The 14,435-nt window shown below is 44.1% G+C and overlaps 1 protein-coding gene and 2 long non-coding RNA genes across 9 annotated transcripts in view; 1 reads left to right on the forward strand and 2 right to left on the reverse strand.

The window, feature by feature from the left end:
* Positions 1–1,373: 1,373 nt before the first annotated feature.
* Positions 1,374–3,399, forward strand: LOC307210126. 2 transcript variants are annotated; one of them, XR_013835846.1, is made up of 2 exons: positions 1,374–1,637; positions 3,117–3,399. It is a non-coding gene; the product is annotated as an uncharacterized lncRNA (long non-coding RNA). The 2 variants fall into 2 exon arrangements; XR_013835847.1 differs by lacking the exon at positions 1,374–1,637 and adding an exon at positions 2,029–2,170.
* On the reverse strand, positions 2,170–4,367 carry LOC307210121. 2 transcript variants are annotated; one of them, XR_013835836.1, is made up of 3 exons: positions 3,869–4,345; positions 3,095–3,495; positions 2,170–2,390 (listed from the first exon to the last, which is right to left on the reverse strand). It is a non-coding gene; the product is annotated as an uncharacterized lncRNA (long non-coding RNA). The 2 variants fall into 2 exon arrangements; XR_013835837.1 differs by lacking the exon at positions 2,170–2,390 and having other exon boundaries at positions 3,103–3,495; positions 3,869–4,367.
* Positions 4,368–9,055: 4,688 nt separating this feature from the next.
* Positions 9,056–14,435, reverse strand: part of TEX2 (testis expressed 2) — a 93,290-nt gene continuing 87,910 nt past the window's right edge. For all 5 annotated transcript variants that reach the window (XM_079965369.1, XM_079965371.1, XM_079965370.1 and 2 more), the window contains exons 10-12: positions 12,750–12,959; positions 10,274–10,394; positions 9,056–9,241 (exon numbers count right to left, since the gene is read on the reverse strand). In XM_079965369.1, coding sequence (XP_079821495.1) covers positions 9,119–9,241; positions 10,274–10,394; positions 12,750–12,959 — 454 coding nt within the window. In that variant the 3' untranslated portion in view covers positions 9,056–9,118. The remainder of the gene's footprint in view (positions 9,242–10,273; positions 10,395–12,749; positions 12,960–14,435) is intronic.

Raw genomic sequence — 14,435 nt, forward strand, 5'->3', positions numbered from 1 at the left:
ATTTATCATATTTTATATTTTTTATATTTTTAAAAATAATTTCCTCATATTTTTTATATTTTCTATGTTAATGGAACTCTTGATTTAGCAAGTTCCTTGCTGGAATACTGCTTTGGTGTTGTCTTCCCAAAAGGATCTGCAATAAAGATAAAAGAAATTAAGCATCTCCTCCTCATTTGATTATTTTCTGCTAGTGGACTTAAACATATTTATTTCCCTTAGCTCAACTCCCGCAAGGGATGTTTTCCAGGGGAAAACGAGGAATACTCTCTTTCTAACTCCACCTACCCGTTTTTAAAATGTGCAATTAGTGTCCTCTAGCGGGTAGAAGCATTTGCTGGAGGCAAGTGAAATAAAATAAAACCGGAGCCGCGATCAAAAAGCAGCCAAGGCAACTACGCCTTTCAAAACTTGCGCAAATTACCCCGACTCACTCCATATTTAGTTAATGGCTTCGGAGAACCACAGCAATGTGGTTTCTCTATTAAAAACAACAACAAAACAAATGCGGTGCAAATAAATAAAAGGCATTAAAAAATAACCCAAGCAGGAAATGACGGACGTGAGAAAACGGAAAGATATACAGTGGTACCTCGGGTTAAGTACTTAATTTGCTCCGGAGGTCCGTTCTTAACCTGAATCTGTTCTTAACCTGAAGCACCACTTTAGCTAATGGGGCCTCCTGCTGCTGCCGCGCCGCCGGAACACGATTTCTGTTCTCATCCTGAAGCAAGGTTCTTAACCCGAGGTAATATTTCTGGGTTAGTGGAGTGTGTAACCTGAAGCGACTGTAACCTGAAGCGTATGTAACCCAAGGTATCACTGTATATGCAGCCAGAAAGTAGAAAATACAGTGGTACCTCAGGCGTATGTAACCTGAAGCATATGTAACCCAAGGTACCACTGTATATGCAGCCAGAAAGTAGAAAATACAGTGGTACCTCAGGCGTATGTAACCTGAAGCATATGTAACCCAAGGTACCACTGTATATGCAGCCAGAAAGTAGAAAATACAGTGGTACCTCAGGTTACATATGCTTCAGGTTACATACGCTTCTGGTTACAGACTCTGCTAACCCAGAAATAGTACCTCGGGTTAAGAAATTTGCTTCAGGATGAGAACAGAAATCGTGCAGCGGCGTCACAGCGGCAGCAGGAGGCCCTATTAGCTAAAGTGGTGCTTCAGGTTAAGAACAGTTTCAGGTTAAGAACGGACCTCCGGAACGAATTAAGTACTTAACCCAAGGTACCACTGTACTGCTTATTTCATATTGGGTCGTGCGCCACATGGCAACCCTAACTCGGCAGCGTCCTGATTTACAGCCTAATCCACTACTCAAGAGTATATTAAACAGGGTTTACAGGTAAGCGTGCACAACACCGCCTGCAGCCGATCTCTTTTAGGCTGCAGGGCTTCAAGCTGCCGTAAAGAATAAGCGGCTCCAATCCCGGCGCCCTCAAGAGGCAGAAACAAAACGCTTTGCGCATTGGCGATGTACTTTCACCTCGCCACATCCTCCGCATCCCACGCGGCTTCTGACGGGAAGGGGCGGGTCTTGACGCGTCACAATGGGCATAAATAGAGCTGGAGAAAGCGGCTTCGGCCTTTTCGCTGCAAGGACGGGGAGGTGGGGAAGGTGAGTGCGGCTTACCCTTATTTTGAGAAGGGATTTACCTGGGGAGGGGAAAGAAACGGGAACCCTGCGTGGTTGGAGGAAGCAAAGACGGGTCTCGGGAAGCCGTCCTGTGCAGGCGAGGACAAATTCAGGACATTTCCTCTGGGCCGGTTGCTGCCCTATGGAGATCCGCGGGGCTTTACTCCCCGGTAAAATTGAAATAAAAAATTTGCAGCATCAGCACCACGCGTCACCCGCAGGACCAGGAAAGCAGAACGGAATAATGTCCGATTCAGTGCGGATTGGTGGGGGGGGGGGGCTTAGCGCACGCAAAAAGTCCGTAATAATACGCTAAATAATTGGGAATAACGATTGCCGTGGATTTTTTCGTTCCAAAAAAAGCACGTGCCATCACGGCGAAAAAGGGCAGGGAAAGGTTTTGCGTGCTTTTGAGCAGGGCCTAGTGGCTGAAAGTGGGAAGGACGTCCAACGTGCAGGGGGACCTCAAGAATATAGTATACCGAGTTATACAACTGCGCCCCCGTTAGGCTGATGTACAGGCCACGTTAATGTACATTTTGCAAAATGATCCCCCACTTTTAATTGCTCGCTAGTGCTTAATTTGGTGGCTTAAAAGTATATCTCCCCCCACCCCATGCTCTCAGTTTCCTTTATACTGTATAGTCAATGCTCTGCTCAGACTGGCTGAATATAGCTGGAGGGAGTTATGCTCATAGCAGAGCATCTACTGCCAAGGGTGGAACTGGTAGTGGACTTTTGACTCCAGAACAAATGTGGATGGACTTTTGTGCTTTTGATGACTCTCTAGGCAGTCCTAAATCCTCTGAAATGTGGCAGGGTTTTTTCTTCTTCTCTTTAACTGGAGAAAGCCATTGAGAAAGGGAACACTCCTGCCAATGCTGGCTGCTGTGATGATTCTTTTTTGGCGTGTTAGACTGCTGATGCAGATGACGAGACGTAGAATCTGAGCCTCCAGCGTAAAATTACAGAAGGCAGGTTGTGCTGCCCTGCAGGTAGCATCTTTATGCTGCCGTATGTGGCCCCATTAAGATGCATTCACAAGTGGGAGACAGAATATAATGCTGCACAGCTTTAGTGGCTATGTTTCCACAAGCAAATATATTCATTACTGTTTACCAGTTGTAACTGGTAAGAGAATGGCAATGGTAGTGACTGGACTTTTTATCTTTGTTCTTGTTTACGCTTGCAATATTTTGAAGAACCATTCTTGTTTTAAAAAAAGTTATCATCAAAGATTAAATCTCCTTTCAGCCATAATTAAGAGAATTACATTGCTTATGGAATGACTGCCTTGGCTGTGATGACTATCTTGCAGCAATCTGGCTGGCACTATTCGCTGCACACCTGTGTGCTGTTGCAAAAGGAGAGCAGGCATGCAAGCTGTGTTTGCTGCACAGGAACAAAATTGTTCCATGTTGTCATTCCTCAGTCTAAACTATATGCCTTTCCTCTTTGCAGGCTAGTGTCTTCCTTTTCCTCGTGGAAAGAAAACTACATGAAGGAGCCGTTGCTCTTCGATTAAAGCTGCTGTGGGGATGCACTATATTAAAATAATAATAAAAAAAAACTATTGTGTGTCTCTTTTCTCTGTTGACTTTGAAGCACTGCCTTTGAACTGGTGCATGGCCGATTCCATGGCCTCACTGGCTACGCTACAGTGCAAAAGTAAAGGACTTGCTTATAACTGGTGCTGCTCAGCTTAAATCTGAGTGATTCTTTTAAGGGCAAGTTACATTTCATCTGATGATTAAATACTACAATCTGGAACTGCATCAGGGGTTGCAAATACCGTAGACAGCTGGCATTGTATACCAGAACTTACTGGGTTTCAGCTTGCCTTTGGTTTAGGTAAAGGTAAAGGTACCCCTGCCCGTACGGGCCAGTCTTGACAGACTCTGGGGTTGTGCGCCCATCTCACTTAAGAGGCCAGGGGCCAGCGCTGTCCGGAGACACTTCCGGGTCACGTGGCCAGCGTGACATCGCTGCTCTGGCGAGCCAGAGCCGCACACGGAAACGCCGTTTACCTTCCCGCTGGTAAGCGGTCCCTATTTATCTACTTGCACCCGGAGGTGCTTTCGAACTGCTAGGTTGGCAGGCGCTGGGACCGAGCAGCGGGAGCGCACCCCGCCGCAGGGATTCGAACTGCCGACCTTTCGATCGGCAAGTCCTAGGCGCTGAGGCTTTAACCCCCAGCGCCACCTGCGTCCCGCCTTTGGTTTATTTGACCTGAATATTATACCCCTGGAGTCCACTTCTGCCTCTTGAATAGTGTCATTTTTGTTTTATGTGACACACACACCCCAACAAAAAATGTTTCTGGGGAGGTTAGAGGCTTCCATTTGGGCAGAGGCTTAGGACAATACATGCCAGACTAACAACACATAATTTGCGTAATAAATTCTAGAACTTTGAATTCTCCCCATGCCTGGAAAGTGTAATGAACTAAGGCATTCATGACAAAACATAATGGTTCTCATACCATCCCTTTCAGGAGCCTACAGTGAAGGTTTAAAAATTAACTACATTTCCTGAAAGATGCAATTTGTTTGGCATGAATAATACTTTTTAAAAATCCTCATTAAAAACTTGGGGCATTAAGTAAATAAATGCCAGTCTGAATTATACGAGGCACAGGCAGTCGTGATATACAGTTGTACCTTGGAAGTTGAACGGAATCCGTTCTAGAAGTCCATTTGATTTCCAAAATGTTTGAACGCCAATCAGAAGCCCCGTCAGACATTCGGGTTCCAAAAGAACATTCACAAACCGGAACAATTGTCTCCAGGTTTGTGGCGTTTGGGAGCCAAAACGTCCAAGATCCAAGATGTTTGGGATCCAAGGTACGAATGTAGTGGCGTCACTCTTAGTTTGGTATTGGTTATTGAAAGTGCGTGCTATATGAATCATAATTGAGCTATGAAATCTGGCATTGTCTAAATGTCCCTTAAGAGATACATCCTATAAGGGCCCCTTGTGCCTAAATCTAGCTGAAAGTACCCAAAAGCCAAGTTTGCAAACTGGATTTTTACTAGATCTGCCAACCACACAAATGGAGACTGTACTTTGTATAGTGCAGTGATGGCAAACCTTTTAGAGACCAAAGGGCCCAAACTGCAACCCAAAAGTGCCAACACAGGAATTTAACCTGTATATCTCATTTTTTTCTGTGTGCACGTTTCTTCTTTATGACTGCTGTTGTAATAAATAATCCATGAAAGTTACTGCATTATAATCTTCATTAAATTACTTTTCCATTGATAAATAATTTTATGGTATAACTCGCTGCTTTTTTTTCAAAAAAAATGTTTGGGAGTTCTCTCATTTTGACTTAAGAAAATCACAGGGTGGGGAGAATAAATACCGTAAATACCGTTCAAATTTGGAAAAATAAATAGTCGTACCTTTTTGAACAGCTTAGTTCTTGAATTACTTGGAACCTGAACACTTCAAACCTGGAAATGAGTGTTCTGGTTTTGGAACTTTTTTCGGAAGCCGAACGTGCTCTGTTCTAACTTCAGTTCTGAGTGCCACACTTCCGTTTTCCTAGTGAGGAAAGGCGGACTGGGCGGCAAATGAGCAGGCACCTGCCACCCTCCAGTGCTGGGTCCCTCTTGCCTCCACAACAGCAACCACACCCTCCTCTGGTGCTGGGCTGGCAACTGAGCAGGCAAGGGATGTCGCCACCCACCCCACCCCCAACTCCCCCGCCTGCTCCAGCTTGCAGGCAAGTAGGAGTGGGATCAGGCTGCTCCGCTAGGCAGCGTTGCTGCTTGTACAGGAACAGGAGCTGGATTGGGGCTGCCCAGCAGGCTCTGTCACACTTTCCATTGAGGGGTTTGCGGCTGCACTCCCCTCAAGAGAGAGGTTTAAAGGAGCCCCCCACCTCCGCATCAGATCCCCTGCAACCCTGTGAAGGCAGCCCGGAAGCTGCAGCTGAGAGCCCCTGCATCACCTGAAAGCAGCCAGGCACTCCTCAGCTTACCTGCCCGCTCCAGCTCCTACTTGCGTGCAAGCAGGAGTGGAGGCGGGGGTCTCCACTTCTGAGATCCCCGCCTCCACTACTGCTTGCACGTGAGACCTCATCCCTGCTAAGCTGACCGCATGCATGCCCACAGAGAGGGCTCCGAGTGCCCTCTGGCATGCATACCATAGATTCACCACCACTGGTAATGTATGTCAACTGTTGAGTCGCAGGTGACAGTGCTGCGACTGAACAAATTTCCATGAGGATTCCACACTGCCCTAGTAGGCTGTAACTAATACTGCTATGACAGGTTGGCAGTGCTATTTGAAGGGATCCTTCAGCAAGCATCTTTGATTCCCAGGCCTCTGGCCTGAGTTGCTCAGGAGGCACCTATTGCAATAGTGCAATGCCAGACACATCTTGCTAGTACCGCCAAATTAAGTGTTGCTTCCTGAGGAAGATGCCATTGCAAATATATTACATTTGAAGGCTGTTAAGTGCCTGCACTGCTGCCAACAATAGCAGCACTGATCAGTAGATTCTAGGGACAACCAACTGCTTTGCATGAAGTTTTTTGGTTTTTACTTCCAAAGTACACATACCTCTACACACTGCAGGTTGGAGAGTGCTCTGTACGTAGGGGAGTGTGGCATATAAGTACAAAAATCTCTGGGAAAAACCCTGGATGCAGCTCTTCCATAATATGCTAGGACTGAGCAGGCCACAACCTGTATACTAGAAAGCAAGACTAAACAGGATGGTATCCTAGAAGAGGATAAGAACAAGGGCACATAGCTTCTCAGTATGAATTAAGGAACTACATAGACATACATATGTGTAAATAAGCTATTTAAAAAATCTAAGTAAATGACTTATTTTTAAATGTCTCCAGAGATTGAACACTGCCAGTAGAAACCAGTGGAGGTACCCAGGAGATAAAATGCGCAAGGACTGCTGACAAATTGGGGAAAACAAAAAGTGGCTGGAATCCCAAACAGAAGCATTCAACACTGTCTTGCAAGTCCCACTTGGGCTTTACTGTTTTGCCAAAGCTCTTGCAAAACTAAGTGCCGCACAGTGATAAAGCAAAGGACATGGGAGAAATACACTTATCTGTACAGGCCCAAGACTTAAGAAGAATGTCTTTCATGGCCTTGTCTCTCAAAAAAAATGAGAACTTGATTCATGTGTGCCCTGCATGCAGTGTTCACAGCTGCTGTTCTCAAAATGGTAAATAATTTAGAATTCATAAATAGAACAGTGTGGATTACTTTGCTTAGGAAAAATAGTGGTGGAAATGGTCTACAATCTGGCATTGTTGCCTGCTGCTGACAAGCCTTGGTTGAGGCTGCACTGATGCCATGGTCTTTGGACCCATGAGCAGGGGAGAGAAGCTGCAGACTGGAATGGCTAGTGGGCAATTGCAATCCATAACTGAACTAGCTGGCTGCTGTTTCCACCAGGGGTGGGAAACCAGTCTTCCATATGTTGCTATACCACAACTCTCATCATCTCTAACCATGCTGGTTGGGGCTGATGGGAGTTGGAGGTGCAACAAAATCTGGAGAGCCAGCAGTTTGGGGACAGGACCTCCCATGTCCCCCTCCCCCTTCCACGACTTCAGAAATGACACCCAATCAGTTCTTTGACATGGGATAAATTTATTTCAGAGAACAAAGCAAACCCATTGTAATAACCCACATAGTCCAATTAATGAAGTGCAATGAAGTCACTTGTGTCAAATCTCGGTATCTTGTTTACATATTAATTAGTGCATCTAGTCTTTAGACTTTTGTTATTGCACATGGGCAGGGTGGGAGGAATAACTGTGAAGAAGACATGCAGACTTCATAAAGGGAAATGATTCCATACGGAGAACAAGAGTTGGGTCTGTACACAAAATGGAATGGTCACAGGTGTTTACATAACAAAAATAAAGGTGTCCAAATAATACGAATACTTAAATATATTAAATGCTTTTTTTTTCTTTAAATATGTTTCAGGCAAGGTGCTTTAAAAAAAAAAAACTCCACTCAATTAGTTTTCATTTCGAGATGACAAATCATGAAACGTTTTATACACAGTAACCGAACACAACATACAAAAAGTTTAAAAACCACTTAAAGCATAGCACACTATTAAGAGGCGAGCTGAATAACTCACCTGCTTTGTAAACTAAATTTAACATTCTCTTGACATAAGTAGTTGGCAATATTGAGTATCAAGAAACACTCCGTTACTGGTGTCGATCATTTATGATGTAGTGTTAATAGTTACCAATTTAATGTGCATGTATGGTCTGAAGACAATAAAGAAAAGCAAGGCAATTTGTTGTTAAGTGTTGGCCATTATCAGTTGTAATACTCTGGAGTCCTGTTGAGCTTCCATTTTCACGAGATGGCCTAAAAAGGTGCCCACAGTTAATGATGGCAAATGAGTTACAATCAGGATTTGACCCCTCTTTAAAAAAGTGGATCCACCATACTGTATCCATGAACATCGTATGCATGAGGAAACACAGCAACAGGAATGTGAGACAAATTTAATCAACTTGAATGACTTCATACAGGCTAGCTGCAATCATTTTCAGTACACACATGCATGTACTGACAGCATTAGACATTTCGACGTGTGTTCATGTCCAACAACAGGTATTGAATCACAAGCCATGGCGATTGTACCTCACTTAAATAAAAGGCTTACTATGGTTTGGTCTCATGGCTTTGCCTTATTTTTAATTTGTTTCTGGATCGCTAGACCCCCCCTCGCTAATCACTTCTGTATGTCTGCATGTGTTATATGGCTACTTGTTTCCAAAAGAAGCACAATTTTGTATGAAAAAATAAGCTACTATGTATAATCCACATGAAGTGATTTCACAATTATCACCTATATATCCAATTTACATTCTTAGCTCCAGAAAACAGTTCAAAATTTGCTTGACACAAGCTATTGGACTGCAGAAGTGAAAGAACATACCTGTTCATTTTACACCTCCAACTGCCTGAGAGAGAAAGAGAAAGAGGGAGGGAGAGGGAGGTAATCCAGTTATGCAAATTTGTTCCTTATAGAGGACAGGTTCGTGCGGCTGCATAAGACGAGCCATCGATGCTCGGTGTGCATTGCCAATATTGCACGCTCACGAACAACAACTGTTCGCGTCAAAGCTCCTGGTTCAATTGCCATTGGTGGTGATTTTCCTAATCCTTTACAGCAGAATGGTGCTGCGTGTTAACTGCTAACGTTGGAAGCCCAACAGCAGCTGCTGCAAAGACACAGACTGGTTTAGGAAATGGAATTTACGTTCAGAAAAGGAGATAGGAGCAACACTTGGGCAAACTGGAGCAACGATGGGCATAAAGCCATCCTCCTCGGAAAGCAAAATAAAATGTGGCACAAGGACAAAATCTACTAAACAGTTCTTTTTTAAAAAAACAAACCCCAGAACCACATGAAAACATAATCTGTTAATACTGTAAACTGCAGTCTTCACATTTCATGGCTGATCAGTAGCTTCTGTGACGGATTCTTTCGGAGGACACACAGATGAACGGGGATCCATGGCTGAGTGCATTAGAGGGATATAAACATCGTCCATGTTTGGCATGACAAAAATTTTCTGCAAAGTGTAAAAAACCAATCAGAAAATTCAAACGACACAGGCAAGTGATATGCTTCAAAAATAAGCTTAATTTCCCTTCAGTTTGGTCCGTCTCCTGTTTCCCAGTAATTGCATTAATGCACGAAGGGGGTTTAAGCAACCACAATCTAGGCTTGCTGCTTTTTTAACCTAGAATTTGTGAATATTTCAGACCATCCTATCGGTGGGTCTAACAAGTATGATACTAAACAGGTATACAGCAACCAAACATAATCCCCAGTAACTTTTTATTTTAATCTATGAAACAGAGTTGAAACATCAGTCATTTATGACAAAGCTACTTCAGTTTTCAGATGACAAGATATCATTCGAACCATACAATTTTGATGAAGCAACTTACCTTTTGTTTTGTGTGTGTGTGTGTGTGTGTGTGTGTTTAAGTGTTCCCTCTCTGCCTGCAGAAGCCCCTTATGCCCCACCACCCAGATTTCTGAAGGCAGCACTGATCTGAAGTTTGGACAGAGGATTGCATCCAACTAAGTTTAATACTCTGAGCTGATCAATTTAAATTAAGGGACCTAAGTGAATTATATCATCCATTTCAGTGGGCCTACTCTGAGTAGGACTAATGTAGGCCCCATAATTTCTGCTTCACCAAAAATATTACAGGTGGAATTTTTTTCCTGCACATTTACTCCAGGAGCTGGTTTTGAGTGGCTGGCACCAAGTCAATGTGCAATAATTTCAAGCAGGTTTTCTGCATTATAATTTCAGTTGGATTTTTATAGTCTTTAAAAAACCAAAAACAACAACAACAATCCCATGCTTCCTCACCAAGCCTTGTGAACTGGACAAAATTATCTAAGGACACACTTAAACACTTGTTGTTGTTTAGTCGTTTAGTCGTGTCTGACTCTTCGTGACCCCATGGACCAGAGCATGCCAGGCACTCCTGTCTTCCACTGCCTCCGCAGTTTGGTCAGGCTCATGTTTGTGTTTGTTTCATGTTTGAACACTAGTCACAATTAAAAGAGCTTTGAAGAAATATACCTGGAATTCTTGTTCCAATTTTTTCTCTATCCATTCAGTCACATGAACCAAAGTCACCTCTCTCTCACCAAGCTTTGGCCTAGCTTTGAGCTCCAGGTAGGGTGGTCTTCGGAAGCCGTACCTGAACAGAACACAAAGAATGTATGGTGGCATTTAGTTGTTTATCGGATTCATCTTCTCCTTCTTCCTTCCTCCTTCCACTCTTATCATAAACTACCAACCTGGGAGGTAAGTCCAAAACAGATACTTGCTAAAGGACATCTTGAGACATCCACAGTTGAGCTGGGATCTAAACGCATGTCTCCCTGGTCCAAGTCCAACAATATAGCTAGCACACTAGTTACCTTGTGTATTCGCTTTATGTTACAACGCGACAAAGATGTGAATCTTCCTTGGTATGACTCATTAACAATTTGTATTGCTTCTGAATTCCAGAATTCCAAGTAAAACAGTCTTTGCTGCTAGTAGTAACAGTAATTTACAGATGTAGCAATAGAGGTGTTAATACCAAAACTTGCTCTAATTCAGGGACAAAGGTTCAGGGACACACCTGTCTTGATCCTCATCTTGTGCAATACTTTGTTCTTCCCAGCAATGGGCCTCATCATAAACTGGGAAAAGCTACCGTATTTTTTGCCCTATTGGGCGCACTGGCCCATAGGGCGTACTTTTTTTGGGGGGGGGGGATAAAGAAAAAAAAATTATCCCCCCCCCCGAGCCCCAAAGAGCAAAGAAGCCATGACAGCGAGCGGGATGGATCCCACTAGCTGTCCTGGCTTCGTTTTTAGCCTCGGGGCTGGGGGTCCAGGAGCGGAGGCGAGGTTGCGCAACCGCTGCGCTCCCGGGTTTCGGGATGCAGGCTGCTGTCCGCAAGCCTTGGGAGCCCGGCGGATAGCTTCCTGAAGCCTGGACCCCCCTCGCTCTCCAGGCTTCAGCGAAAGCCTGCACGCGCCCCATAGGACACACACACATTTCCCCTTCATTTTTGGAGGGGGAAAAAGTGCGTCCTATAGGGCGAAAAATATGGTAATTCTCCTCGATTTCTAGATTACAGTAGCTCAACCCCCTGCAATCCCACACTGGTGCTTCTCTGCCCTAATAGAACTGCTAGCTTTTGCCAGCTTTTCAAATATTAGAAATCTATGAAAAGCTTTAAAAAATGGATTTAGACATTTATTTATTTTTACAACAGCACCCCTCCCATCTGTAGTCTGAAGTGGAATGTGGAGTCAAACCTCGGCTCCCAAACGGCTCCGTTTTCGAATGTTTCGGCTGTTGAACGCTAAAAACCTGGAAGTAAATGCTCCGGTTTTGAAAGCCGAACGTCTGACGCAGCTTCCGCTTGAGTGCCGGAAATTCTTGCAACCAATCGTAAGCCGCGCCTTGGTTGTCGAATGTTTCAGAAGCCAAACAGGCTTCCAGAACAGATTACATTAGACAACCAAGGTTTGACTGTATATCGTAACAAACTGTTTCATAGAATCACAGAATTGTAGAGTTGGAAAGGGCTACCCTATGGCTCTCCAAATGTTGCTAGACTACAGCTCCCATCATCCCCAAATGCTGGTTCTGCTAACTGGGGCCAATGGGAACTAGGGTCCTACAATATGTGGAAGGCTGCAGGTTAGCCTCTCCCAGTTTGTAGGAAAAGCAAATGCCATACATACCCCCTCTGAAGCAAGCACCATTGTGTGCAATTAAACTCAGTCCTGGGTAAGTTGGATACAGCCAGAGGGTTGCATCCAACTAAGGTAGAGTAATTATTATTATTATTATTATTATTATTATTATTATTATTATTATTCCCCAGCCAAGACTGGGCTCAGGGCGGCTAACAACCAATAATAAAAACAAGTTGACTGAAATACAACTTAAAAACAAGATTAAAATACAACATTAAAACAATTAAAACATTAAAATGCAGCCTCATCACAGGAGGACAGAGGAAAAAAGAAAAGGGGGGAGGGATTCAAAAGGCCAGGCAGAACAACTCTGTCTTACAGGCCCTGTGGAAAGAAATCAGATGCCGCAGGGCCCTGGTCTCATGAGACAGAGCGTTCCACCAGGCCGGAGCCAGTGTTGAAAAGGCCCTGGCTCTGGTTGAGGCTAATCTAACTTCCTTAGGGCCCAGGGCCTCTAAGGTGTAGAGAAGACCCACTGCAATTAATGGACCTTAGCAATGACCGCTTAGGTGGGTCTGCTCTGAGTAGGACTCAGGTACCACGCACAATGCACATTTGGGATTTGCAAAATGCTTGCCGGTTCTTAAGATGGGACATCCTATGGCATACCAACCCTTCAGCTGCACACATATGCACACATCTTTGCTTTCATGTGAGAGAAACAAAAAGGGAGCAGCAGCGTGGGGGGCAACCCAAATGGCAAAATAGGAGCTTTTTCCACAGCACGCACAAAAAGAATCAAACCACTGTCCTGGTAGCTTCATAAGAACAAATGACTCTTGACTCCTGCTTACCATATTCGATCACTGGGAGGTGGAGGAATGTTAACTGCTAATGTTCCTTTACATTCTTGTACCTCAACGGTTAGCAAAAGTGGAGTGTTCGAGACCTCTTCAATCTTTTTTTTGATGAACTCCGTCTCCGTTGCTTTCTGGAAGTATTTTGACTTGGTGATTTTATCCACAAACCTCATTATTTTACTGGTTCGGTGCCCCCCAACATATCTTTAAGAGAGAAGAAGAAGAAAGCATCAAAGTAGGTTTACAGCTGTTCCTGGAAAAGTGGGGTTTTAAAAAATGTAAAAAACAAAACAACGTTTATCTTATTCTGTAGCTGTACAATGATACCTCATATTACATATTAAGAACTTTACCTCAGGATGAGAACAGAAATCGTGCAGCGGCAGCGGGAGGCCCCATTAGCTAAAGTGGTACCTCAGGTTAAGAATGCTTTCAGGTTAAGAACGGACCTCTGGAATGAATTAAGTTTGTAACCAGAGGTACCACTGTAGATAGAATATTCCCACTGCAGGTTTCCATACATCAACTCCCATCATCCCTGGCCATTGGCCAAGCTAGCTGTGGCTTATCACAGAATCTTAAGAGTTGGAAGGGGCGCAAGGATCATTCTAGTCCAACCCCCTGCAATGCATCCAGGACAAATGGCCACCCAACCTCTGCTTAAAAACCTCCAAGGAAGGAGAGTTCACCACCTCTCACGGGAGTCTGTTCCACCACCAAATAGCTTTTACCGTCAGAAAGTTTTTCCAAAGGTTTAGTCAGAATCTCCTTTCTTGCAACTTGAAGCCATTGGTTCGAGTCCTACCCTCCAGAGCAGGAGAAAACAAGCCTGCTCCCTCCTCCATGTGGCAGCCCTTCTTATATTTGAAGATGGCTATCCTATCTCCTCTCAGGCTCCTCTTTTCCAGGCTAAACATACCCAGCTCCTTCAAGTGTTCTTCATAAGGCTTAGTTTCCAGACCCTTGATCATCTTGGTGGCCCTCCTCTGCACATGTTCCAGCTTGTCAACATCCTTCTTAAAATTGTGGTGCCCGGAATTATGGAGTTGGGAATCCAACAACATCTGGAAGTCACCATGTTGGCTTTCTATGCTTTAGTGCTAGAGATGACTAATTTGTTGCTGCAGGGCCATAAGCGGCCCAAACGACACAAGCTGCTGGAACTGCTCAACAGCAGTTGAAAAACTCGTGATACTGGCTTTGCTATGGGCGAAGAGAAGGAGAGTTGTATGCATGCCTTTCTTGCATCCCCTTATTAGTAGAATGGAGGCAAAATGCACGACGAAGCTTAGATAGATTATTATTATTTATTAAATTTATATACTGCCCTTCATCCAAAGATCACAGGGCTGCTTATAGGGTATGTATGCCCTTTAATGCACAAATGCAGACTTTCATCATAGCGTTAAAGTTGAATTGCTACAAGCCCAGAGGTTGCTGCTAGGTTCCTAAAAGGGCCACCCACTAATTTATATACAGAGATGCCTTTGGGCAAATTGACACGATAGAGGACTTACAGACAAAGTGACCAAAGAAAGTAGGTAGGTAGGTAGGTAGGTAGGTAGGTAGGTAGGTAGGTATTTATTTATTTATACATACATACATACATACATACATACATACAATAAATAAGTACAAAAAACAGAGAGAAAGGACAATGCCCCACGATGCTATCCAAAG

Source organism: Podarcis cretensis, assembly GCF_951804945.1.
Source record: "Podarcis cretensis genome assembly, chromosome: 2".
Lineage (NCBI taxonomy): Eukaryota > Metazoa > Chordata > Lepidosauria > Squamata > Lacertidae > Podarcis > Podarcis cretensis.